The sequence below is a fragment of the Gobius niger genome, assembly GCF_951799975.1.
Source record: "Gobius niger genome assembly, chromosome: 8".
Classification (NCBI taxonomy): domain Eukaryota; kingdom Metazoa; phylum Chordata; class Actinopteri; order Gobiiformes; family Gobiidae; genus Gobius; species Gobius niger.
Window position 1 is genome coordinate 13,624,159 of NC_136859.1, and position 22,447 is coordinate 13,646,605.

General features: G+C 40.5%; 1 protein-coding gene across 3 annotated transcripts in view; it reads right to left on the reverse strand.

Annotated features, from left to right (window-relative positions):
* The window catches only part of rorc (RAR-related orphan receptor C), a 35,507-nt gene continuing 13,060 nt past the window's right edge, over positions 1-22,447 (reverse strand). Inside the window, exons 3-13 of one of the 3 annotated variants that reach the window (XM_079561686.1) lie at positions 19,884-19,913; positions 9,051-9,136; positions 8,423-8,564; positions 6,768-7,052; positions 6,598-6,696; positions 5,430-5,551; positions 3,720-3,852; positions 3,515-3,622; positions 2,406-2,516; positions 1,366-1,475; positions 1-337 (exon numbers count right to left, since the gene is read on the reverse strand). In XM_079561686.1, coding sequence (XP_079417812.1) covers positions 173-337; positions 1,366-1,475; positions 2,406-2,516; positions 3,515-3,622; positions 3,720-3,852; positions 5,430-5,551; positions 6,598-6,696; positions 6,768-7,052; positions 8,423-8,564; positions 9,051-9,136; positions 19,884-19,913 — 1,391 coding nt within the window. In that variant the 3' untranslated portion in view covers positions 1-172. Of the gene's footprint in view, positions 338-1,365; positions 1,476-2,405; positions 2,517-3,514; positions 3,623-3,719; positions 3,853-5,429; positions 5,552-6,597; positions 6,697-6,767; positions 7,053-8,422; positions 8,565-9,050; positions 9,137-17,127; positions 17,259-19,883; positions 19,914-22,447 lie in introns of those variants that run through there. The other 2 variants (XM_079561687.1, XM_079561688.1) reach the window with 2 other exon arrangements.

The following is a 22,447-nucleotide window of genomic DNA, read 5'->3' on the forward strand; positions in this document are numbered from 1 at the left end:
GTCTTGTAAATTTACAGATGATAATTCATTCATGAAAATATCACTTGCATCAAAAATAATGTACGTAGCTTGAGTCTATTATACTAAAAGCTATTGATAAAAATATAGAAGCTTTTTCATCATCGTTTTCTTGCCTTTAGAAAAATAGATGTTATGCCAAGTATCCTGATTTCTAGAGAGAGTTTGGCTGCGGCGGCTCGGAGTCGGAGGCGAACAGTTCCCGGTACAGCGGCGGGAACAGAGAGTGCGCCGTGTGAGGGTGACGCAGACTGAACCAGCGCAGCTTCTCCGTGTGCAGACTGCAGAGCGAGCGCAGCAGCGTCATCCTCTGGTACAGCTGCAGAACACACAGGAGTGAGGACAGGCACCGTGCTCTCAGTCAGATACTTTTACTGAAGTCTGTGTGAGCTCTCAGTCGTACAGGAGTTGCCGGTGAAGTTAGAAGCGACCAAGCTCTTTCGCGTTTTCCCGATTTAAATACGGTTACGTGAGTAGTTACACGATCCAAGTATAGTAACACGAAATTTAACATGTCATATTTCTAAGCGGACAAAAAGGGGAACTATATTGTAAGGCTCAAGAACACCTTAGGAGCACTTCAACGTCAGTGCAGTAAAGTGAAGATAAAATTGATGTTTAGTTTTGTGTAATACTTGGATACCACGGTACCTACTCAGGTAACCATATTTAAATAGGGAAAATGTGAAAGAGCTTGGTCGCTTCTAACTCCTCCCCTTTTGGTCCCATAGAGGACAGTAGGAGAGGCTGAATGCTAACAACATCTTTGGTGTTTTTGCATGACTGAGCGCACATGTAAAGGCCAGACAGTTTCGCATCAACTTAGGTATGAACATATCTCAGTATGAAAAAACGGTGGCCTGTTCCTTTAAGTGGAGAGTACAGATGATTACTGAAGTACATTTACTTGTCCTTGCATGAGTTCTTTTCTTTGATACAGTTATTTTTACTTCTGCTTGTAGTAATATTATTCTCTTCTAAGTACAAATAGTGTAATTCTTTATGATGTGAGTTACTCTTTAAGTGACAAAAGCTTCATGTTGTCATATCTTTTTTGAGAAGAATGATCAGAATTTTGTTGAATTATGGTAATCCTTAAACATAAATCAGACTTCAGTGATCAAAGAGTTGCTTAGTGCTCAACTCAACTCTTACCTGAGTAGCTAATCATTTGAATTACTTGAGCTTGAAATAAATATTTGGGCTGCTCTCTCCATAGCTCTGTGAACCAGACATGTTCAAACTATGGCCCAGGGTTAAATGAGGCCCCATAATGAGAATAAACAGCAGCATAATCACTCCTATTAAAATAGTTTCAACCCTATCGGGCTCCACTGTGGGCCGTACCTTCTGCATCAGACCCTCCTGGTGATCTCGCTGTAAAATATGACTCAGTCCCTGTTCGACGCCTTTCTGCACCCGCTGCACTCGGCCCCTGTCCTCCAAACACGGCCGATCTGCACACATCAGATGAAAATAGTGGAATAAGATTGTGTTTTGTGTCACGTGTGAAATAGATACTTGAACTATTCATCCTTTGTGCTGAAGTGCTTGCATTTCAGAAGTTTCTTGGTCCTGCCTTAAAGGTGCTGTACCCGATTTTCTTTCTAGTTATGGAATGAAATGTGTTTTGTGTTCCTTATATATATCCTAGTGTATTATAAACTCAGGCTTTTGTTAGAAAAACACTGTGCATCTAATTAGAAAACATTTGTAACAATTTCATGAACTTGCAGACTATAGTTTTCTAGCATTTTTGTGAAAGTGACCCTGAAAAATGACCCTGCAAGTTGCAAAATATGCCGATAAACCCGTCCCTGAGAAGAATAGAGATGCAACAAATCTTTTCAGAAAACTAGGAATGTGTTTGGACCTCAACACACATTTCAATGTCGTTGTTTCCTCTTTCATTGTTTGAAATGAAAATATCGGGTATAGCGCCTTTAAGCCACTTGAGGGCGCTTGGTAATAGACAGAGTGCGATGATAAATCACAAATCTCGACACATAGTAATTAAATTTCATGTAAAATATATTTTGCTCCTTTTTTTAACCCTCAACAATACCTCTTTAAATATATACAACTGTTTTATTTTTTTAATTGATTTATTTTGATTAAATTAATGTCACACACATTTACAGAAATAATTTTACATCCGCCACTCAATTTAACAATTAAAAGGGGAGCACGATTAAAAAAAAAAAGTAATTATGTTTTTTTTGTAATGTGTAATGTGTTTATAGCAAGTGTTCAAATTGTGTTTTGATTTGCTCGTGATCAGTTGCAGTGGTCTAACTTTACTCAGCTATAAAACCACATGTCAGCCAAGTCTCCTGAAAAACATATGTTGAGTCGGTGCTTTATATCCCTGAGATCATGTGACTTACCTGCATTTATCAGCACGAGAGCGCTGAAGAGCGCGATCTGCTGCTCAGAGAGTTTCAAAGCACAAAGGCTCTGCGCAAACTCAAACACGGCTGAGATCAGGTCACCACAACCTGAAACACACACACATTCATTGTAACGTATAATCTGTGGAGTTTATGTCCCATTACAGCAGTTTCTTTTGTCTCAATATTGTATAATGCTTGGACACTCAAAGACGCTTTACATTGGAATATTCATTTACTCCACATTGTCCTGGGGTAGACAATTGACACAGGCGGGGTGGGTCTTGCCCAAGGACACAATGGCAGCTCGGATTGGGGGACAGCCAGGACTTGAAATGATTTGTTTTTCTGTCTGAGCCACTTTTGCATATAACCTGGAATGACCCGCAGTGTGGCTTTAAAGTGGACATATCCTCCATACGGGGCAAAAAAATAGACTTTAAGACATTATGTGCCTCAGTATTGATAATTTAAGTTTTATAATTTTGTATTATGTCTCTCAGTAAGAATTAAATAGTAACAGTGAAATACAGTTGCGAAAGCTGGAGAAGACTTGGTCCAGGGCGCCTCCTGCTGGCAGCTGTAGGAATGACATATCAAAAAACAAACTTTCCATTTTGATTTGTGGCGTTGTTTACAGTTTCAGCGCTGCATAGGGATCATTTATCAAGGCATGTGCACCTACTTTACCTTTTGAAATGAACTGTGTTGCAGTTTTAGGGCCCCAAATCTGATATGTAAATGAGAGAATCCAGCTTGAGAAATATACGGGTAAATAAGTCTGCAGCTGATCCACATTTGCACATGCTACTTGTTTTGCACATGAGCAAACGCTTGGTACACAGAGCGGCTCAGATATAATGTGGAGGAGAGTTCTGGGTTTTATCAATCACGGTATCCAGGAAATACAGTACGAAGCGCTGACATGGACATATTTAACAGCTTTGCCCAAGGATTATTGAATGTAGTCAAATACCACTACAAAAAAGTGGATTTTACATATGTCATTTCAACAAAGAACAATTAATGTTCAAAGAATTATTAAACTTTACCTTCTATTTCAATCGTTCTACCCCTGGTTAGAAAACAGGGCCTGTGTAACTCACCCAAAGGCTTGAAGACTTCAGTTCCTGCGTATTTCCCATCAAAGTAGACCGTGTTGTTGTCAGTGTTGAAGGAGCGACTCATCCTCACAAGTACAACCTCCATGGAGCCTGAGAGACACACGTCAAGTCATTATTAAAATGGCATTTGTAGCAGTAAAAGGTTTTCTGTGGCTGGACCAGAAAAGAACAGTCAAGCTGTACTGACCCGCCTTCAGGAGCGCGATCTGGTCGTTCTGGCTGAGGAGACGGAAACCTGGGATGTGTTTGGCGAACTCCACCACGTACTGCACTGCGTCTGTCAGTCTGATGGCACAGTGCTGCCACATCTCATCCACCGACTGCACACAGGACACAGGCACAATGAGGTCCCCAATGGAGCCCACCTGAACCTCCTACCCCCACCTGAACCGAGCACATTTTCTCCAGCTCGGCTTTACCCGAATCTAAAAGCGCCTCACCTGGAGAGCAACAGTGTAATGCCTCATTAGAAAGCTAAGACCTACAAAAGTGATGTTGCTGTGTTTTTGTCACTTTTTTGTTGCTTCTTTGTTGCTTTTTCACCACGTTTTTGTTGCATTTTTGTTGCTTTTTTGGAACAATTTGTGTCACTTTTTGTTACCTTTTGTGGCAATTTTTTTTGGTCTGTTTTTGTCACTTTTATGTCACTTTTTTGTCACTATTTAATTTTTTGTTTAAGCTTTTAGATTTGGGTAAAGCCAAACTGGTGAAAATGTGATTCAGGTGGGGGTAAATTACATTATTGTGGCCCAATAGAGGCCACTGTGATGGAAAGTGAAGGCGCCATGCTAACCACTAATACAGCAGCTGGGTCAAAGGTCAAATGAGCACTAATAATAAAAAAATCCACATAAAAAAGTTCCATAGTGCACCTTTAAAGGGGCTACATGCAAGTTGGCCATTATATGCTCACTACTGCCACCTCAGGTCATACGTGTAACTGCACCTTCTAAGCTCGTGCACGACGGCACTTCGGACCCGAAGTAACAACTTTTTGAGTGACAGTGCAGGATTATAGAGGCAGTTGTGGTAAATAGGTTTGAGCTCATTCTACACATTAGGAAATTGCTGGAACATGTAGGGGGGGGAAATACATAATTATTCCATATAAAAAGTTTCCTGGTGACTGAAAGATGCATGTATGGAAGAGCTGTTGGCCAAAAAGGGAATTTGGTTTAATTATGTAATTTCAAACTTTTAGAGATAGACCTCAGAAGATATTGATCAGTTTCTGTTTTCCTCCAGTATGGCGCTGACTGTCCTGCGTTACCATGGAGATCAGCTGCCATAAGCCAATTTTAAACACAGCAAAACACAGACCTTGTTGCATTGTTTTTTACCTAAAGCTGTATTGAGCAATGGAAGATGGAAGTAGAATCTAAATTAGTGCCATTTGTTTTGGGGCTGGTCCCCCCCGCTTCACTTTGCCACCACTCAAAGCTGTACATGGGCGTGAAACATGCATGTAATGAAATAATTGGAACAATTTGGATACACAGGAGGGATTGTGAGAGCTAGAAACAAGTTTAGGCTCAAACAAAAAATGTCACTGTTTGAAGAGGAAAAGTCAGCTTTGAGGTGTCATTTCTAAGATGTGGAGTTCAGGGTAATGTGTCTTCTAGAATACTACTGCCTATTCTCTAACAGTACACCATAAAAATACAAAACATCACAGCTAAATATTGCATCTACAAGCGCAGAAGTAAAAGGGAAGAGAAGAGGAGGGGATTACACCACAAGACATCTCACTTCTCAGTTTGACTCATGTAAACTGAAAATTCGCCTCTGTCTGGAGTGAGCGTCTCAAATGCCGTGCTTTTTATCGGTTTGATGCGATAAGGGCACACACAACCCACGCTAAACCTTGGGACAGCAGTCGAGCAAAGTGCATCCGTACCTTGCTCTGATAGGCCTGGACCTCTTCTCTGCTGAACAGCTTCCAACGCAGCGCCTGCAACTCCTCCACTCTGTACTGGCTCGTCTCGCGGTGGGAGCGGACAATACTTGCACACAGTTCATCTGGAAAATACGAAGAAACATTTGAAATAGACTTATTCGCTCTATTGTTTCTATTAGGCAAGGCAAGTTTATTTGTATGGCACATTTCATGTACATGACAACTCAATGTGCCTCACAGTAACACCAAACACAGTAAACATACATTAAAAATCATTAAAAACACAATAAAAAGCATTAAAACACAATGAAAATCAATGAAAACATTCGCTATAATTACATTTAAAAAAACAAAACAAAAAAACAATCAATCTCCATAGGCAGCAGTAAAAACGTGTCCTTTCAGCCTGGACTTAAAAATACTCAGGGTTGAGGCCTGTCTCAGATTCTCACTGAGGTTGTTCCAGACTTTTGCTGCATGAACCTGAAACACAGCCACACCGTGTTTGGTGGTGACTCTGGAAACTACCAGGAGACCCCTCCCTGAGGATCTCAGGGCCCGAGGTGGTTCATACAGCTGTAACATGTCAGAGATGTACTTGTATACACAAGCAGGGCTGTTTTAAACTCTATTCTCTGAGCAACAGGAAGCCAGTGCAGAGACCGGAGCACTGGACTAATATGGTCGTATTTCCTGCTTTTGGTCAGGACTCGAGTCGCAGCATTTTGAATGTACTGCAGTTGTGTAACAGCTCGTTTAGAGAGGCCAGTGAGAAGGCCGTTACAATAGTCTAACCGGCTAGAGGCAAAAGCATGAATTAGTCTCTCCAAGTCTGGTTTGGACACAATGTTTTTTAGATGGTAATAGGCCGCTGATGCAATGGACTTAATATGACAGTTACAATTCAGGTCTGAGTCCATGATTACCCCGAGATTTCTAACTTGACTTTTGGGTCCAAGTGAAAGAGCTTCAAGATGACCAATGACAAGCTCTCGGTGTTTTTGTGGGCCAAAGACAATTATCTCTGTTGCATCTGTATTTAACTGGAGGAAGTTATTTTGCATCCACACACACATCTGTTTGATACAATGACACAGTGAATCTACAGGCCCATGTTCACCCATTGAGTGTAATCATTATCAGTCCATAATTTAGAGAGTCAGTTTACCTGTGTTTCTCAGAGCATGAGGATAAAGGTAGGAGTCTTCCAGGGGACTGTACGGCTGAATGGTCATGAGGTCGTAAGAACTCTGTCTGGACTCAAGACCTGCGAAGAGTCAAAGATGGGATCAGACTAACATTAACATACACAGCCGTGCATCTCTGTGTAGTTCTCACCTCTAGAGTCCAGATGCCCGCTGCCCTGGGAGCCTCTGTAGATGATGCCTGGGTCGGTGGGGGAGCACATGAGGTAGGGGTGTATTTCAGAGGGGTAGTCTCCGTTGAAAGGGTAGACTGCGGGCATAGGCTGGATGTGCTGGGCGGCGCGCTCCTGTCGTGGTTTGGAGGGGTAGGACAGAGCGGCCTGAGCCTCGCCCTGGAGCTGCTGCTGCTGCCTGTGACGCTCCACTTCAGCGATAAGAGAGTCCCGCTGCCGTTTGGACATGCGCCCGAACTTCACCGCTGAGGAGCAGGAACACAGACACTTTTGTTTAATTATATAATTAACACTGCAAGGCAATTTGTGATGTGATCAATAATACATCTCACCATTTCTCCAGGAAAATTGGAAATATCAGAAAATCATTACTGATAAAAAGAGCATCATTGTCAGCTCTATAGCAGGATAAAATCTGCTAAATCCCATTATAGTGAATAGGGCTAAAGTTCAGAAGAACCTTGCGCTCCAAGATGAAGTGAGTAAACATCACGACAGCTCGCAGGAGAGTATGAGAGACAGACTTTACACTCTCAAAAAATCTTGTCTAATTTTTGAAAGGATTCTTTGAACTTTCCAGGAAAAAAGGCAAACAACTCAGCTATTTGGAGAAGACAAACAAGTCACTTCAGACCAAAAGGGGAGTCCTCACAGAGGAGGTCTTGAAATATAAAATGCACGTCAGAGACCATCTCACACGTGGGAGCAGAGCTCATGGAGATCAAGATGGAGCTCAGAAATCTACAAAGAATCTCAAAGAGCAGCTCCAACTAAAAACGGAAACTGACATGATTTTAAAGAGGCTCCAAGACGAGAAAGGAGAGATTATATCAGCATGTGACAAGGCTGGAGAAGAGGCAGACAAAAGAAGGGAGGAAACACATGCTCTTCGTGGACAGGTGAAGGAACTGTACGACAATCTCAATGAAAGCGTGAAAATAATAGTGGACTTGAAGGAAACTAACAGGTGTCTCCAGAGGAGAAAACAAGTCCTTTTACTCATACAGTCTGAAAAGACCAACACGCTGGAGACAGGCGAATGTCAACAAGATCGGCTGAAAACAGAGCAGGACACAGAGGTCTAACAGCACAAGAACGTCTGGAAACACCACAAGACGACTAGAGGGACAAGAAGATCGAGGTCACAATGAAGACACTGAAGAGCCTGGTACTCCTCACGTCTCCTCTCCTCCCTGACTTATTGGGCAGCGCAGTGGGGACTCCATAGGGGGACTTTAACGTGGGCGCAACAGCACTGAGACCTGGACGGGGTGGTTGGGAAGAACAATTACAGAAGAGCTGGAAGAAGCATGGATAGGGAAGTCTGGGCATCTCTGCTCAGACTGCTGCATCCACGACTCACCTCCGGATAAAGCAGAAGAAAATGGATGGATGGATGAAAATGAAAACCTGACATATGCACCTTTATGCAGTTCCCTACCAGGACTTTGCACAAACAGTGCTTTTTTTTTTGGCCTGTTTATGTATTTGTTGTTTGTGTCTTTAATCCACTGCATATTGGACCAGTCTGATAGTTGAATTTCATTCTTTTCGTCCTTAAATATGCACACAGTCTTAAAGATGTTCACATAATGTTGTAGAGTGTTATTCTCACCATCTCTGCTCATGCCCTGTGCCAGGCACTTCTGCAGGCGGCAGTGCTGGCAGCGGTTGCGACTGGCGCGGTCGATCTGACAGTTGCTCTGGCGGGAGCACGAGTAGGACACTGTGGGCAGCTGGCTCCTCCGGAAGAACCCCTGACAACAAATCAATCATGGACCAATCATGTCCAATGTCTTTACTTGGCAGCACAGTAAGTCACAACATGATAAAAGGATGGAAAAAGCAGATAAAATGGTAAATGGTCTCAACTTGTATCGCGCTTTTCTACCTTCATCAGGCCCAAAGCACTTTACAGGAAGGAACCAGTCATCCATTCATACACCAGAATACGCAGACACTTGCCCAAGGACACAACAACAGTGTGCATTTTTAGGAGCTTTGATTCATACCCCTGACCTAGATATAGAAAATATGTTCTGTTTTTCCGTTATTAAGATAATTACCATGTTTAGGTTTCATTCTATTACCATCCTGTTCCCATGCCTTTACAACTCTCACACTCAAATGCTACACGTTTTTAACCAACATATGCCACTTAGTGTAATATTTTTTTCTTTTCTTTGATGTGGTCAATAACTGTTACAATTGTTAAAAAGCGTGAGTGTGTGACTCTGACTCACCTTGCAGCCTTCACAGGTGATGACTCCATAGTGCACTCCAGACGACTTGTCACCACAGATCTTACATGGGATCACTTCAATCTGGGCTGAAAATCAAGCAAAGACATATATTATTAGAGTGCCAACAAACACACAATAAATAGATAGAATAAAATGTCCTCTAAAGCTCTTAAGGAGAGGCAGGCAACTTTCAGGGTTTGGAGTCAAATTGTAATTTCTCAAAATGCATTTTTCTCACATTGGTGTGACAATATTTCCACTTAAGTATCACCAAGAGACTAGAAACTGTCCAGCCTTGGACTGAACAATATTTTGAGGATTTTTTTAATATCTAATTCCTAGATTTGTTGAGTTCTTAATTGAAAAAAATATTTTTCCACTAATAATAATGCCTTACACTTGTAATGCGCTTTACAAGCCTGTATTAACAAGTTTCTCAAAGCGCTAATTCACAGCTAATTTTCAAACTAAACAAGACATCCAGAATCCCCTCTGAAAAGGCATTTGTAACTAATATGTCAACAAAATAAAGAAAAATGTAAACACGTTGGGCAATTTTTGGCATAAAAGGCCTTGTTTTATATGAAAACATAAATTGACAGTAAACTTGCAATACATGATTCTCTGATATTTATGCCAGTAATCTACAGCTAAAGTTTCAATTTGATATCTCTAAATCTAAAAAGTTTCCCTATTCACCTGCAGTGTCTCGCCTTAAAAGTGACAAGTTTAATTTCAGTGTGTTTATATCATTTCCCCAGAGATACTCTGCATTACAGCAATAAACATGGCAGACAGTGAGTAAAAAGTTGCAAGCGCTAGTGTACTTCCCCTCAACCATCAAACAGTCTCTTGAGTGTGTGCAAAGGTGTTTCTCTCTTCTTCTTTTTTGTCTTTTCGATACAAACAAAAATCACATCAAATAGACGAAAAAATGTGCGTGGAATATTTGCTAATGGAGCGGGAGAGGGGCAGGTGAACGTGTCAACCTCAGAGTCTTTTCAAGTGGTCGAGCGCCTCTCTCTCACTCTGACTGTCCCTCTTTCATCTGACACCTTTCTTTGTCAAATCCTTCTCTGCCTCTGCCTCATACAGGAGCTAGCTGCCAGTAAGGCTCTCTCTCCATCATCACTGCCAGTAACGGCCACCCCCCCTCGCCGACTCCCCGGCAAACTATACACCAAATCTCACACCAACACTCTCGGGCTTTGTCATTGATAGATTTCACACTACTCTGCAATTAGTCCGATAAAAGACCTTGTTTGCTTTTGATGAGTTTCGTGATGTTTCCGTATTATTAATCTATAATGTCTCCGAGGACCAGTCTGAGAAATCAAAATATTAAGTAATAATAGTAATAATAGCAATAATAATATAATTTTTTTATGTGATTATGTGAGATTATGTGCAAAGATAAATCCTGTGTGGGTCAGTAAAGATTGTGCAAGTCTAAATGTGCACTTCGACATGAGTATAATGTACATTACATATACACATGACTTATTGTGCATTATTATGTGCAGTAAGTAATTATGATGATATGATTGAAAAGTGCATTAACACGGGTGCTGTGTAACTTTTACTGTATCATCATGAAGAAAGCATCTTCCGATACCGATGCTGGAGGTTTGAGTATCTGCCGATATCCGATATAGAGTTCGGGAATGTGACGTCATATCGCGAAGCATTATGGGATTAGCAGCAATTGTAAACTAATGAAGATTTTAAAAGTCAAAATACTGGAGTTATTGTTCATATTAAAACACTTGGACACCACAGTGAGTTAGATGCTTTTACCAGCAGTAACTCAGCAGCTAATGGAGTTGTTCCACGGCTTTTCTCTCCACTTTTTATACTGTTTTTAGCTACAGTTAGTCAATGGAAATGTATGCTATCAGCTGCAAAGATGGCGGATCTCCATGGTAACTGTGGAATTTCCCTCTATTAACCGGTTCCAAAGGACTAGAGTAAAGGTAAAGTATCAAAACTTGGTATCGCAGCAAAGAGTGTTACGATCTGATATTTTGTCCCAGCCCTATTCCATACATGTACTTCTACAAAAAGGAGTGGGAGGAAGTATTACCTATGAGTTACCACCTTTGTAAGTGTCATAATTTCATTGATGTGGCAGGAGCCAGTAGCGGGGCAATGTAGGAACATGACAGAAACAAACAGCACAATGATCCCAGATACAGAACTCAACGACCCACCAGCAATGCACCAAATAAAGCACAAACCTCTCTCCTATAAGTGACAGGCCAGTCAGTACCACCACAATCTGGACAAGGCCACTGCACCTGAATTTAGTGAATACCTCTACCTTCTACTCTTCACTCCCAGTACTCTCATGTCCAATAAACCGTCAGGGCCAAATCTTCAACCAGTCTAGTTCTTTGGGAGATCCGAAACTGAAGATCGCATATTTGTGAAATATGCACAAGTGGTCGCACGTTAATTTATACATTTTTGTGGATATGAACGTCATGAACTCTTTCTTCTGCATCATGAAGAAGGAATCACCAGCAAAAGTCAAATGTACCTTTTCATGAGTTGATGATAATATATTTTAGAGGTTAGTATTAGTTTTTAATCCTGGACTTTTCTTTGGGTCGATATGGCCTCGTGGGTAAACCTCAGTCTCCTCCATTCAGTAAAGCACTTCATTAAGCATGTCATTGTTATGCAGCCTGTTTCTGTCTATAGTAATAGTATTTCCGTGCAGAACTGTGTCAAATCCTTCGCCAGTGTGTTAGTATGTCACTATGTGCCCTCTTTTATTGTTAGCTGCAGGGATTGTAACGAGTACAATAAACAATAGCAATAGACAGGGTTAAAACACTGGACTTTGCATACAGTTATTTTTACTGTGGTCCAAGAATCACAGCTCAGCCTCTTCTGCAGCTCTAGCCTGGTTTGTTTAGAGGATGTTGTTAAGTTGTTAGGCCATTTTAGATCCTTTTTTAGACATCGTTCAGACCTGTGGTTCTCAACTGGTGGGTCATATTACCTTGTTTAAACCCCCATCTTAACCAAGCACAGTTCCTCAAGTGCGTTTTTGAGCCAAACTGGAGACAGTGTACTCAGTTAAGGCAGGGGTTAAGAGGTTAAAGGCTTATCCTAAGTTCTAAGTACAGTCGCTTCAAATTTTGCAAGATTATAGGTTGATGGTGGGTTGAGAACAACTTTAAGGCCAAAGTTTACGCCTATTGGACCAGGTTTAGTCATGATTTAGTTCTAATTTAGTCCTCATTTTGTCCTGGTGGTAACTGCAAAAGGAAAGACAATGTTGCGTAAACAGTAATTTGTGACAGCTTTAGACAAATCATGATTAAACCACAAACTTGCCGCGATAAGGAGCGATAAGCCACGTGGTTATGAGCTGAAAAAATGGAGATGGAGTTTGATACCTGACAGATTTACTGACACCGTGGAGAGCATTAGTGGTCTGTTGCTTTTTTCACTATTTCGCTTCAGATTGTCAACCTCAAACAACAGGAAATCCACCAGGACCCACAAGCTTTCACAGCTCACTCATGCAGTCACACTCAGACAGAACTCTCACTCTTAATGTGGACTGGTTTTCATATTGTAGAGTAATATTGACGAAAAGTCTACACATCTACGCTTTTTTTTTTTTCCAGATTGACCTGATAACAACAAATAAGACGTTGCTTTGGAGTCCACCTTCTTTTTTCTAGTTCTATCAGTTTGTGGAGAAAGGAAACAAGAGGGGTTTCATTTTGCTGTGGGAAAGGCATCAGACATCGCTATACTTGTGTGAAAACTTGTCTCTTCTTTTTGCTGCTTTTAGTTGGTTTCCCAATAGTGACAGTATTGGCATGGCACAATCCAATCAAAATCACACTTCTCTAATTGATAAAGCGAACGGTCCTTTTCATTGTGAGATCAATTAAGTATTTTCTTGTCATGATGTTACAGATCAATTCTCAATTATATCTTTTAATAAACCAATGGAAAACATTTAACAAGGATCACTGGATTTTGACTATCCTTGGGACTGGCTAACAGCTAACATCAAGTGATCTGATCATTACATGTACATGTGCATTTATCAGTTTTTCCATAACAGTATTTCATAAACTAAAATACAAACACTTTGCCACTCCAGCAGTGGTGTTTTATATAATAGGCCACTTTAGATATTTCAGTTTCTGACCCAGCCTTGATCGGTTGCCGTTAGCATTAGCATACGGCCACTTGCATTAGCATGCAGTTGCTAGCCGCGGCATTTTGCGCGGCGATCAAAAATACGTTTGCGGAGGTTGAAACTCCACGATTGGATTCTCCACGTTCCATGTTCTTCCCTTCAAAATGACATAGAGCATGTCCATATTCACTTAGATTTGCCGGTGAAAATTGTGTTTTTAAAGCGGTGAGAGCCAAAACTGGTATCGGATATTTGTAGCCGATACCCAATGTCGTATTTTTTCCCAGTATCGGCTCCAATGTCCGATACCAGTACTGGATCGGTGCATTCCTAGTTTACCTCTACAAACGTGCTGAAATGCATGTGATTCTTGTATTAGTTTAGCAGTTCACATTTCTCTCAAAAGTTCATATTAAAACGTGCACAAAACTGAATCTTCACTCTAATAACACCAAAACAACCCGCATGAATGAATGAATGTAATAATGCCGAGAATAGGCGTTTATCAGTTACACCTTGCCTTTTGTTTCTCACTGTAATCACCAGCCACAGACCTCACCCAATCTGGCCCAGCATCTCCTCCTCTGCACGAGCACAGTACAGTGACAGAGATGGACTGATAACAGCTCTCAATGCACAAACTGCTGCTGTTTTACACTTTACTCTTGTAACGCCGCCCGAATGGATTCAACCATCTGTAGATACATGTACAATTTGTATATAGTTCTATGGTACAATTCTACTTTTTAGGCTCTGGTCCTGCGTTAAAGTTTGGAGTTGTTAGTCTAGTCATATTTTTACACAGGCCACATATAGACCTGGTTTAGACTCAGTTAAATCCAATCCTTGTCACACTTGGAAGGAGCCTTGAAATCTTTTACGAGGAACTAGATATGAAAAACTTAGACAATCACTGGCTTATAGATTTCCAGATTAAAAGATATAAATTTAACTATATGGCCAACATTTTGGATGAAAAGGCAGCAAAAAAGTGACAAAAACCCAAACAAAAAGCAACCGAAGAACAAACAGAAGAGTGGCCAAAAAAAAGCAATGAAAAAGTGATAAAAACGCCACAAAAGAGTAAAGTGATGAAAAAGCAATGAATATGCAACAAAAGAGCAAAAGAGGAACATAAAAGTGATGAAAAAGTGACAAAAATACCATAAAAGAGCAACAACAAAACAATATAAAGAAAAAGATCCCTTTAGATGAATTTTGTAGGTCTTAGCTTTCAAATTAGAGTGTACACTGGCCTGTAGGCTGTAACCGTTTAGATTTGTGTATAGCAGAACTAGAGAAAATGCGCTCAGTTTAAGGCGGGGGTTAAGAGGATAAAAAGTGAACAGTTACAGCCGTGGGACGACACAGTTACTGCCAGTAAAGACACTTTAGCATCCGCTTTAATATGAACGCTAAATTAAGCATTTTACATTTTGAAATATCTTAAAACATTACAATTCACATCCACAGAAAACCTTTTAATATATTTTATCTTGCTACAACAATTGGAGACTTAATTTAATCAGTTGAAGTGATCGTATTACAGTCGGCAGCTGATGGCTATGGAAATATTTCATGTCTTGTCGTCAGAATAAAACCATGGAAACTCCTACGCATCCGCAGGTAAAGTTAGTTGCGGCGAGTCGCTCCAGCTCAATTTTCAGTAATATCTGTTTCTAATATAGATATGAATTTATTGACCTCAGAGTGGGGAACTTCACACTGTGCCATGTAAGCGCACGATAAATAACAGCGGCCATTCAACAAAGGTCAGAAGTCACAATGTCTATTCAGGTGAAAAAATAAATAAAGGTTTGATTTGTTCTGCAGTAAAATGCACATGTCCAACATCTGTTATGGAACCTTGTTATTTTATTAATCATACTATGTTGGTCTTTGTCAAAATGTTTCTTATAATAAAATGAGATGATGCAAATTTCAGAAATGTGTGTTTTGCAGAGCTCCGGAAGCATTTTTCCTCATCAGAAAATCATTTGATTTATTTACTTCAGATGAAACCTCTTTAAGGAAAGATCTTTGCTCTAAAATCAAATCAACCCTTACGTGTGAGGCCTCATGTCGTCGTGGAGTGAAATATTTGGAATAGAATTAAAAGTAAATAAATCAATAAAAATCAATAAAAGAAGAAGAAAACTAGTGCCACCGAGCAAAATGTTTATATTAGCCTCCATATAAAATAGGTAATTAATTATAATGATTAATAGATTCTATAACGTTGAACATAATGTGAGTCTTCTTCCTTAATATCTGTGGACAACGCCTATGAAAAGATGAATGGCATTTAGTGAAATGACACCAATCATAATCGCGGAGAGGAGTGTGAACATTATTCACTGCAACAGAAGCGGGAATCCCTTGGTTCAAAAAAGACAAAAGAATAAAAGAACTATCATAAAATCCTGCTGCTCTTTTGATGTCGACGTGTGCGTAAGTCAGCGGTGTGTTTTCGTGAGGCGGTGGTGTTGTGATGGTAGCATTTGTAAATTTCAGTTAACCAAAGACGGGCGAATGTGTCACCTGCGTCTTTGATCTGACACCAAATGCTCTGGAGACGAGCTGTGCAGGGGTTTGCACCCAGAGGAACAAGGAAATCCTTTGAGATAAAGCATTAAACAACAAACAGGAATCCTCCTCCCTGTCTCAACAAAACATGATCTAAGTGTCAAGTTTAGGAAGAGGGTATAATGTGCAGCTGGAAGTTTGAAGGGTTTTAGATCGGCGGCAGTAATACAGCAGAATCATGGATACATTTCAGCGGTTTGGCCTATCAAAATCTATCCCTATCAGAAATACATGAAGAAGATGACGATTCAAGACAGGATCAATCCAATCAATCAGAGCAACCTTTTTTCCCTTATCAATCCACACTTCTGACTCTACATAGTCTCATAAACTGGGTAGTTTCTCACCTCGGTGCACTGTACTGTAGATGTGGGAGTGAGAAAGCTCAAATATCTGTGGCACAATTCAGAATTTGAGTCATTTGTCAATGGGGCCCCATCGCATAGATCTATAGTGAATATGAATTCAGGCTGTACAGCAAAAGAGATTAAGCATTAATTTAATGAAAGCTGATCTCCTTAGATGGGACTCTTAGATGGGAGCGGTGCATCACCAACTCGTCTCCTGGGCAAGTAGCAAAACATGAAATTGCAAATGATTTCCATCTGCACAAAAAGTACTGTCTGTTATTAGCTGATGATTAGGTTTGGTAACACATTTTCATTCTAAATCTAATTTATTTATTTTATTTATTGACCTTCATTTAACCAGGATAGTCCCACTGAGATTAATAATCTCTTTTTCAGGGGAGTCCTGGCCCCAGAGGGGAATCTATTGTACATGTTTTTAGTGGTAGGGGAAACCGGAGTACCCGGAGGAAACCTACGCAAACACGGGGAGAACATGCAAACTCCACACAGAGAGGCCCCGTCCAGATGGAAATCAAACCCAGGACCTTCAAAACAGAAGCTTTCAACGCTCAACGAGTATCAATGCACATAATAATGTAAAATACTGTCGCCATGCAGTGACATCACCTGAATATTGCTTTCACATTTATAGCTTTAGTTGCTGCCTTAAATGTGGCTTTAACATCATGTGTGCAATGAGAGAATACAATGAGAAAAGCAGGTCTGAAAAGGTAACAGCAGATTCAACATTAGAGTAGTCAGGAGAAAAGAAGAAAGAAAGAAAAGTGCACAGTTCTGAAGCAGTCAGTGTAAAGAGTGACCGTTACCTGCACAGCGCTTGACTTCACAGAGCTCAAATGCCTCTGTGCATGTTGACTAATTCCCCCATCAAAAAATTCACTCAATCATTTGTTTTATCTCATAATAACTCACGCACACAGATATAGGTTAAGATACAACAAAGGATCCCTACCTCGCAACATCCTCCACTCTTCGGGGCCGCGTCCCACTTTCACAACTCTCTCGTTCTTTCAACTTGGCCGAACTCGAGCCTTTCCCTATTTCTATTTCCTATCTGAGTCTGTTGGCGGGTTGATTTGGCTGTTGATAATCAGGAGCGCGAGGAGATCACTACAGCTAAGACGAACCTGTGAGACCTTTGAGTGACAGACGGAGCACCTTCCTTGTTTGCGTGCGTTTGAGCGTGTGTGTGAGAGAGAGGAGACAGAATCAAAGGAAGGGGGGACAGTCCCGTGGTCTGACTTTCTCAAGGTACTTTTCCTTTTACCTTTTATGTGAGGTGGGCGATGGTGGCAAAAATGAATATCTCAAAAGATTAGATTTTTTGTGGTCCAGTAGGTCTGTTTTAAAACGGCATACAAACATCTTTTTCTAAAATGCTAGGACTTTCTGGTTTAAATGTACTTTTACGACTTTTTTTGGTCGATTTCTGAAATTTATGACGTTCAAAGAGAGTCATTTATCACGACAGCTGCTACATAGCGAGAGCAAGCATGAAAATAGACGAAATCTCTTTGAAGTTGCAACAAATTTACCACGTGAAATTGCCAGTACTACCGTAATAGTCTGATTAATCTGATCTGTAAATGAGAGAAGGCCGTGTGAATGACTCTGCAGCTGATCCACTTTTGCACAGGCGTTTTACACATCAATAAATGACCCCCTAAATGCTTGAATTTTGCTCTTCTTTTTAAGCACTTATTTTGATGAGATCCTGTAGACAATCAGGCCCATCTCTATAATGTTATTCACTCACACGACAACACAGTTTGACTCTCAGAAGATTTCGACAGCAGTGAATGGATCGATGTATCAGTGCTTTCAAAGATAACAGTGAATCAACCAGATTTTCATATCAGTATTTCCTTTCCTTATCAGTAAATTGTGGCTTCTTAAATGGCTGTGGTCAGAATGTTCTAGAAATTTGATGCCATATGTCATTTTTTATAGCCCTTCGAGAGTTGGGCTATAAAAAAAGCTAAACTGATTTCAAAAGAAAAGTTAAGGGTAACACTTAACACTTAACTGCACCTTATTTAGCCTTAATAAATGATTAATTAACACTTAATTTATCATGAACAAGTCAGCAGTTAAGTGTGACTAACACTTAATAACTAGTTAACTGCTACAGTTAAAGCAGTACTAAGTAACTTGTTTACCTTAATAAATCATTTTCATAGTCCCTCTGGGGTAATACAAGTGTTAATGGGATGATTGGGGGGTCTTTCATCTCCCCCTGGTGTCTCTGACCAGAAAACCACAATTGCAACTTTCCTGCCTCTGGGTCAGCGTCACCAATACACACTAATGGAATCACGAAGAAGAAGCTAACAGGCTAACGGGCAAAGCTAACTGTGGGCTAGCGCCACTTAAACAGTATTTACAGCCTAGTTTGAGTGAAAAAATCATCTCCATTGTGCACTTAGATGTACAATATCCCTCTCTCCCTTTGTCTTTTCTGTCAGTGTAGTATTTACTCTCACGGACAATTAATGAGTAAAAAACACAATATGCTACAACGCCTGCAGTGGGGCTTATGGCCTCTAGGGGCAAGAGTTTCTTAGTTCTGCTTTAAAGCTGATTTTTCCTGTTCAAAACGTGAAATGTTTAGTTTTGGCCCGAACTCATTTTTAGCTCTCAAAATCCCTCCTGCACACCTGAATTGTTCAGCAAAATTGATTATATGCATGTTTCACGCCCGTGTACAGCTTCGAGTAGTGGCAAAGTGGGGAACCACCCCCAAAATAAGTTGCACTCATTTAGATATCACTTCTATCTTACATCATTCAATAAACCTTTCGGTGAAAACAATGGAACATACTCTGTGATGGCAAAAATAATTTTACTCTACAACAAAAAGTCAGGTACCCCAGTTTTAATACTTAACTCATTATGACTCATCAAGTGCTAGTCCCACTTCACTAATGACTTGTTCATGATGAATTAAGTGTTAACTCATCATGTATTAAGGGTATATACGGTGTAGTTATTATAAAGTGTTATATTTTCCAGTAAAAAGTTTGCATTTAAGAGTTTAAGCCTTGTTTTGAACCCAGCACAAAACTAAATACAAATAAAACTGAGTTTAGTTGATAACTTTCTAAATAATTGGCGGCACCCGCGAGATAAGGGGTGCTTTGAGTAGAAATGAAAGACTCAAGGGGTACGCAAGATAAAAAAGGTTTTGCTGTGTCCACAAATTTACCACAATAATTTCATCATCTTTTTATCGCCTTTCAAGTATCTTTCAAGTAGGTTTCGACTGTAAAAACGTGAATTCTGTCACACACTTCTGGCCTGTCCTCCGCTTCAACATGAACAAACTCCTCAGAAACTCATGCATGATACTGTATGTTTCAACCGAACGAGACCCCCCTCCCTCCACACTCTTCAATAACCCACCCAGGTGTGCTGAGCTGCGGCAGAAAGTGTTAAACCGAGTAGTTATAAAAAGAAGCCATGCTATCGCTGTCATCTGCACGTCAATGCCAAAGCCCTGGTATTTCGATCGCAGCCAGTGTGTGGTGTGTGAGGGGAGCGACACAGGTGCACGTACGGCTACTGGCCCAACAACTCCCAACTCTGTGTGCTGCTGCGACAGGTGCACGGCAGCATGTTCACCAAGTCGTGTAGCTAACCACAATGTGCCGACATCTAGCACAAACACTTGAAATCCAGCAAACACATGAAGGATGGAGGAGTACTTACTCAAATGAGTCTTCTTGGACAGGACTGCTCCTAAAACAAAGAAACAAATACCAGGCAACAAATGAGTGTTTGTTAGAAATGTTCACACTTTTCACACCATGTGCAACTCGATCTAAACCAAGTCTATAACAGGACTGAAACCTGTAAGAGAGTATAGGATAAACTAGGACACGGGTTGGCAAGTTTTCTTAATGGAGGGCTGATTTTCTTCATTGTAAACAAACCGAGGGCCGACGCCGCTGATTATTAGCCCAAAGTAAAGCACAACACTGGACAAATGACCATCTTAAATGAGATCAATGACTTAAAATTGCTTCAATAAAAGTTCTTCTATGTTGAATTTGAATTAATCCAAGATACAAATGCGCCAACGGAACAAGAATAAAACCCAGTTGTAATCAGACAAATTGTTTATCTGAATTAAGAGAAAAACAACTACTAGAGGTTTGATCTCATCTAAAACCAGACCAAATCTACACAAACCTTAGATTTAATCTGTTCATTCAAGTAGATTTATGTCATTTCTTCCTTAAAACGATTATTTTTCCAGTGTTGTACATCATATGTGACCTAATTGGGTGTATTGACAGTATTTCTACCTTTTTTCTCCCATTTAACTCTAATAATGTTAAAAGTACTCCCTGATTTGTGTAATAATGTTTCTCAAAATCATCTTGAGGGCCAGAGGTGCTGTGCTGGAGGGCCAGATTTGGACCTCAGACCTTACTTTGCCTACCCCTGAACTAGGACATTGACTTAAAGGCCCTATACCTGATTCTAGTAGTGGGACGAAATTTCCTTTGTCTTCCTTTACTATATTGTAACCCTAGACAAAACAGTGTGCATGTATTATAAGCATTTGTATCAATTTCATGAACTTACAGACAGGTTTTTGAGCTTTTCTGTGACTCTGAAAAGTGATCCTGCAGGTTGTGAAATGTGCCTATAAACTCATCCCTGTGAAGCTAGAAATGAGTCTGCACCACAACCATTTTGATTTAGTGGCTTCCTCATTCTAAGTAAAAGAAAAATCAGGTACAGGGGCTTTAAACATGACTAAAAATGTAAATAAAGTTGTTTCAAACTCTAACAAGGCTTATAATAGGGTGGTTTCCAGTTTTTTTGAAAGAACATTTGTGTAAACAATACAACACCTACACAATTAGTCTTAACCTTCACCTGAACTGAGCACATTTTCTCCAGTTTGGCTTTACCCAAACCTAAAAGCTTCCTTCCAAAAAGAGTCAATATAGCAACGGAAAACTAGGATGAAAAAGCACCCCAAAAAAATTGACAAAAGAGCGGCACAATAGAGACAAAACAGCAACAGCGAAGCACTAAAAGAGCGACAAAAAGGTGACGAGCATGTGATGAAAACACAACAAAAAAGTGACGAGAGAGTGACAAAAATGTGGTGAAACATGACAAAAAAACAACAACGAAACCACGACCAAAAGTCCCGGAAACAAACTGACACAGAAAAAAAAATAAGTAACAGCAAAAGCGACAAAAACAACAGAGGCGACAACACAACAAAAAAAGTTAGGATCAGTTTTGTTGGCCTTAGCTTTCAAATGAGGCATTAACACTGTTGCTCTCCAGTCCAAAAGCTTTTTGATTTGGGTAAAGCCGAACTGGACAAAATGTGCACGGTTAAGGCGGGGGTTAAGGGGTTAAACAGATACACAAACAAGTGCACAAACTGAGCATATCTTTACAAAACTGAATGACGGCTTCACACCAGTCAACCAAAATCACCCTCAAATCATTCTTATATCCAAATGTGCCTTTTGCATAGACTCTCTCTCTCTGACAGAGAAAGAGTACGTATCAGCACAATCATATAGGGTACACTCTATCAATATACACAGAACCCTCAGCGTTCCAGTGTCAAAACAAATGAAAATGCAGAAATGACGCTCATTCGGCTTGTGTTGCCATGCTGTTCCCTCTGTGCATATTTCCCCTATAACAGGATGGTGATTTTACATTGTTTTGTCTTTGTGTCTTAGTGATTTGTAGCGTTTTGTTCAAAGCCGTCTGTTGCGTCATAAGACCTGTCTCAAAAACTGCTGTGATCTCACGCACAGTCAACTTTAACAAAGTAAAGACAGAGAATGGTGGGCGTCGATGAAGCAATCAACACCTTTCTTCTGCTCGTCTGGCTCTCTAACCACATTGTGAGAAAGTCTAAATTGTACGAGCGTAAGCAAAAGAGTAGGCACCTTGAGGCGAAATGTTATTTATGGCCTTGTGACAAGTGGTCTAAAAGCAGAGAGAGAGAGATAAGTATCAATGGAGAGTTTGCTGAAGCTGGTCGCTGTCTGGTGTCAGGCCTCTGTGGTTTTCACCGTTTTTCCTCCCCTCATCAATTCTGTTTTGCTTCATAAGCGAAAAAGCATGGAGAGACGCACAGCACAAACAGCAGCGGAAAATGCGCAGAAAGTTCAGCAGCACCTGGGCAAACTGTCAAGGTTAGAGCAGGTCTTCAAGAAGAACCAAAAGAGGGGGGGGCAGTGCACAAAAGTGGAGGAGATTTTCAAGTCAAATGTCTGGGCGGAAAA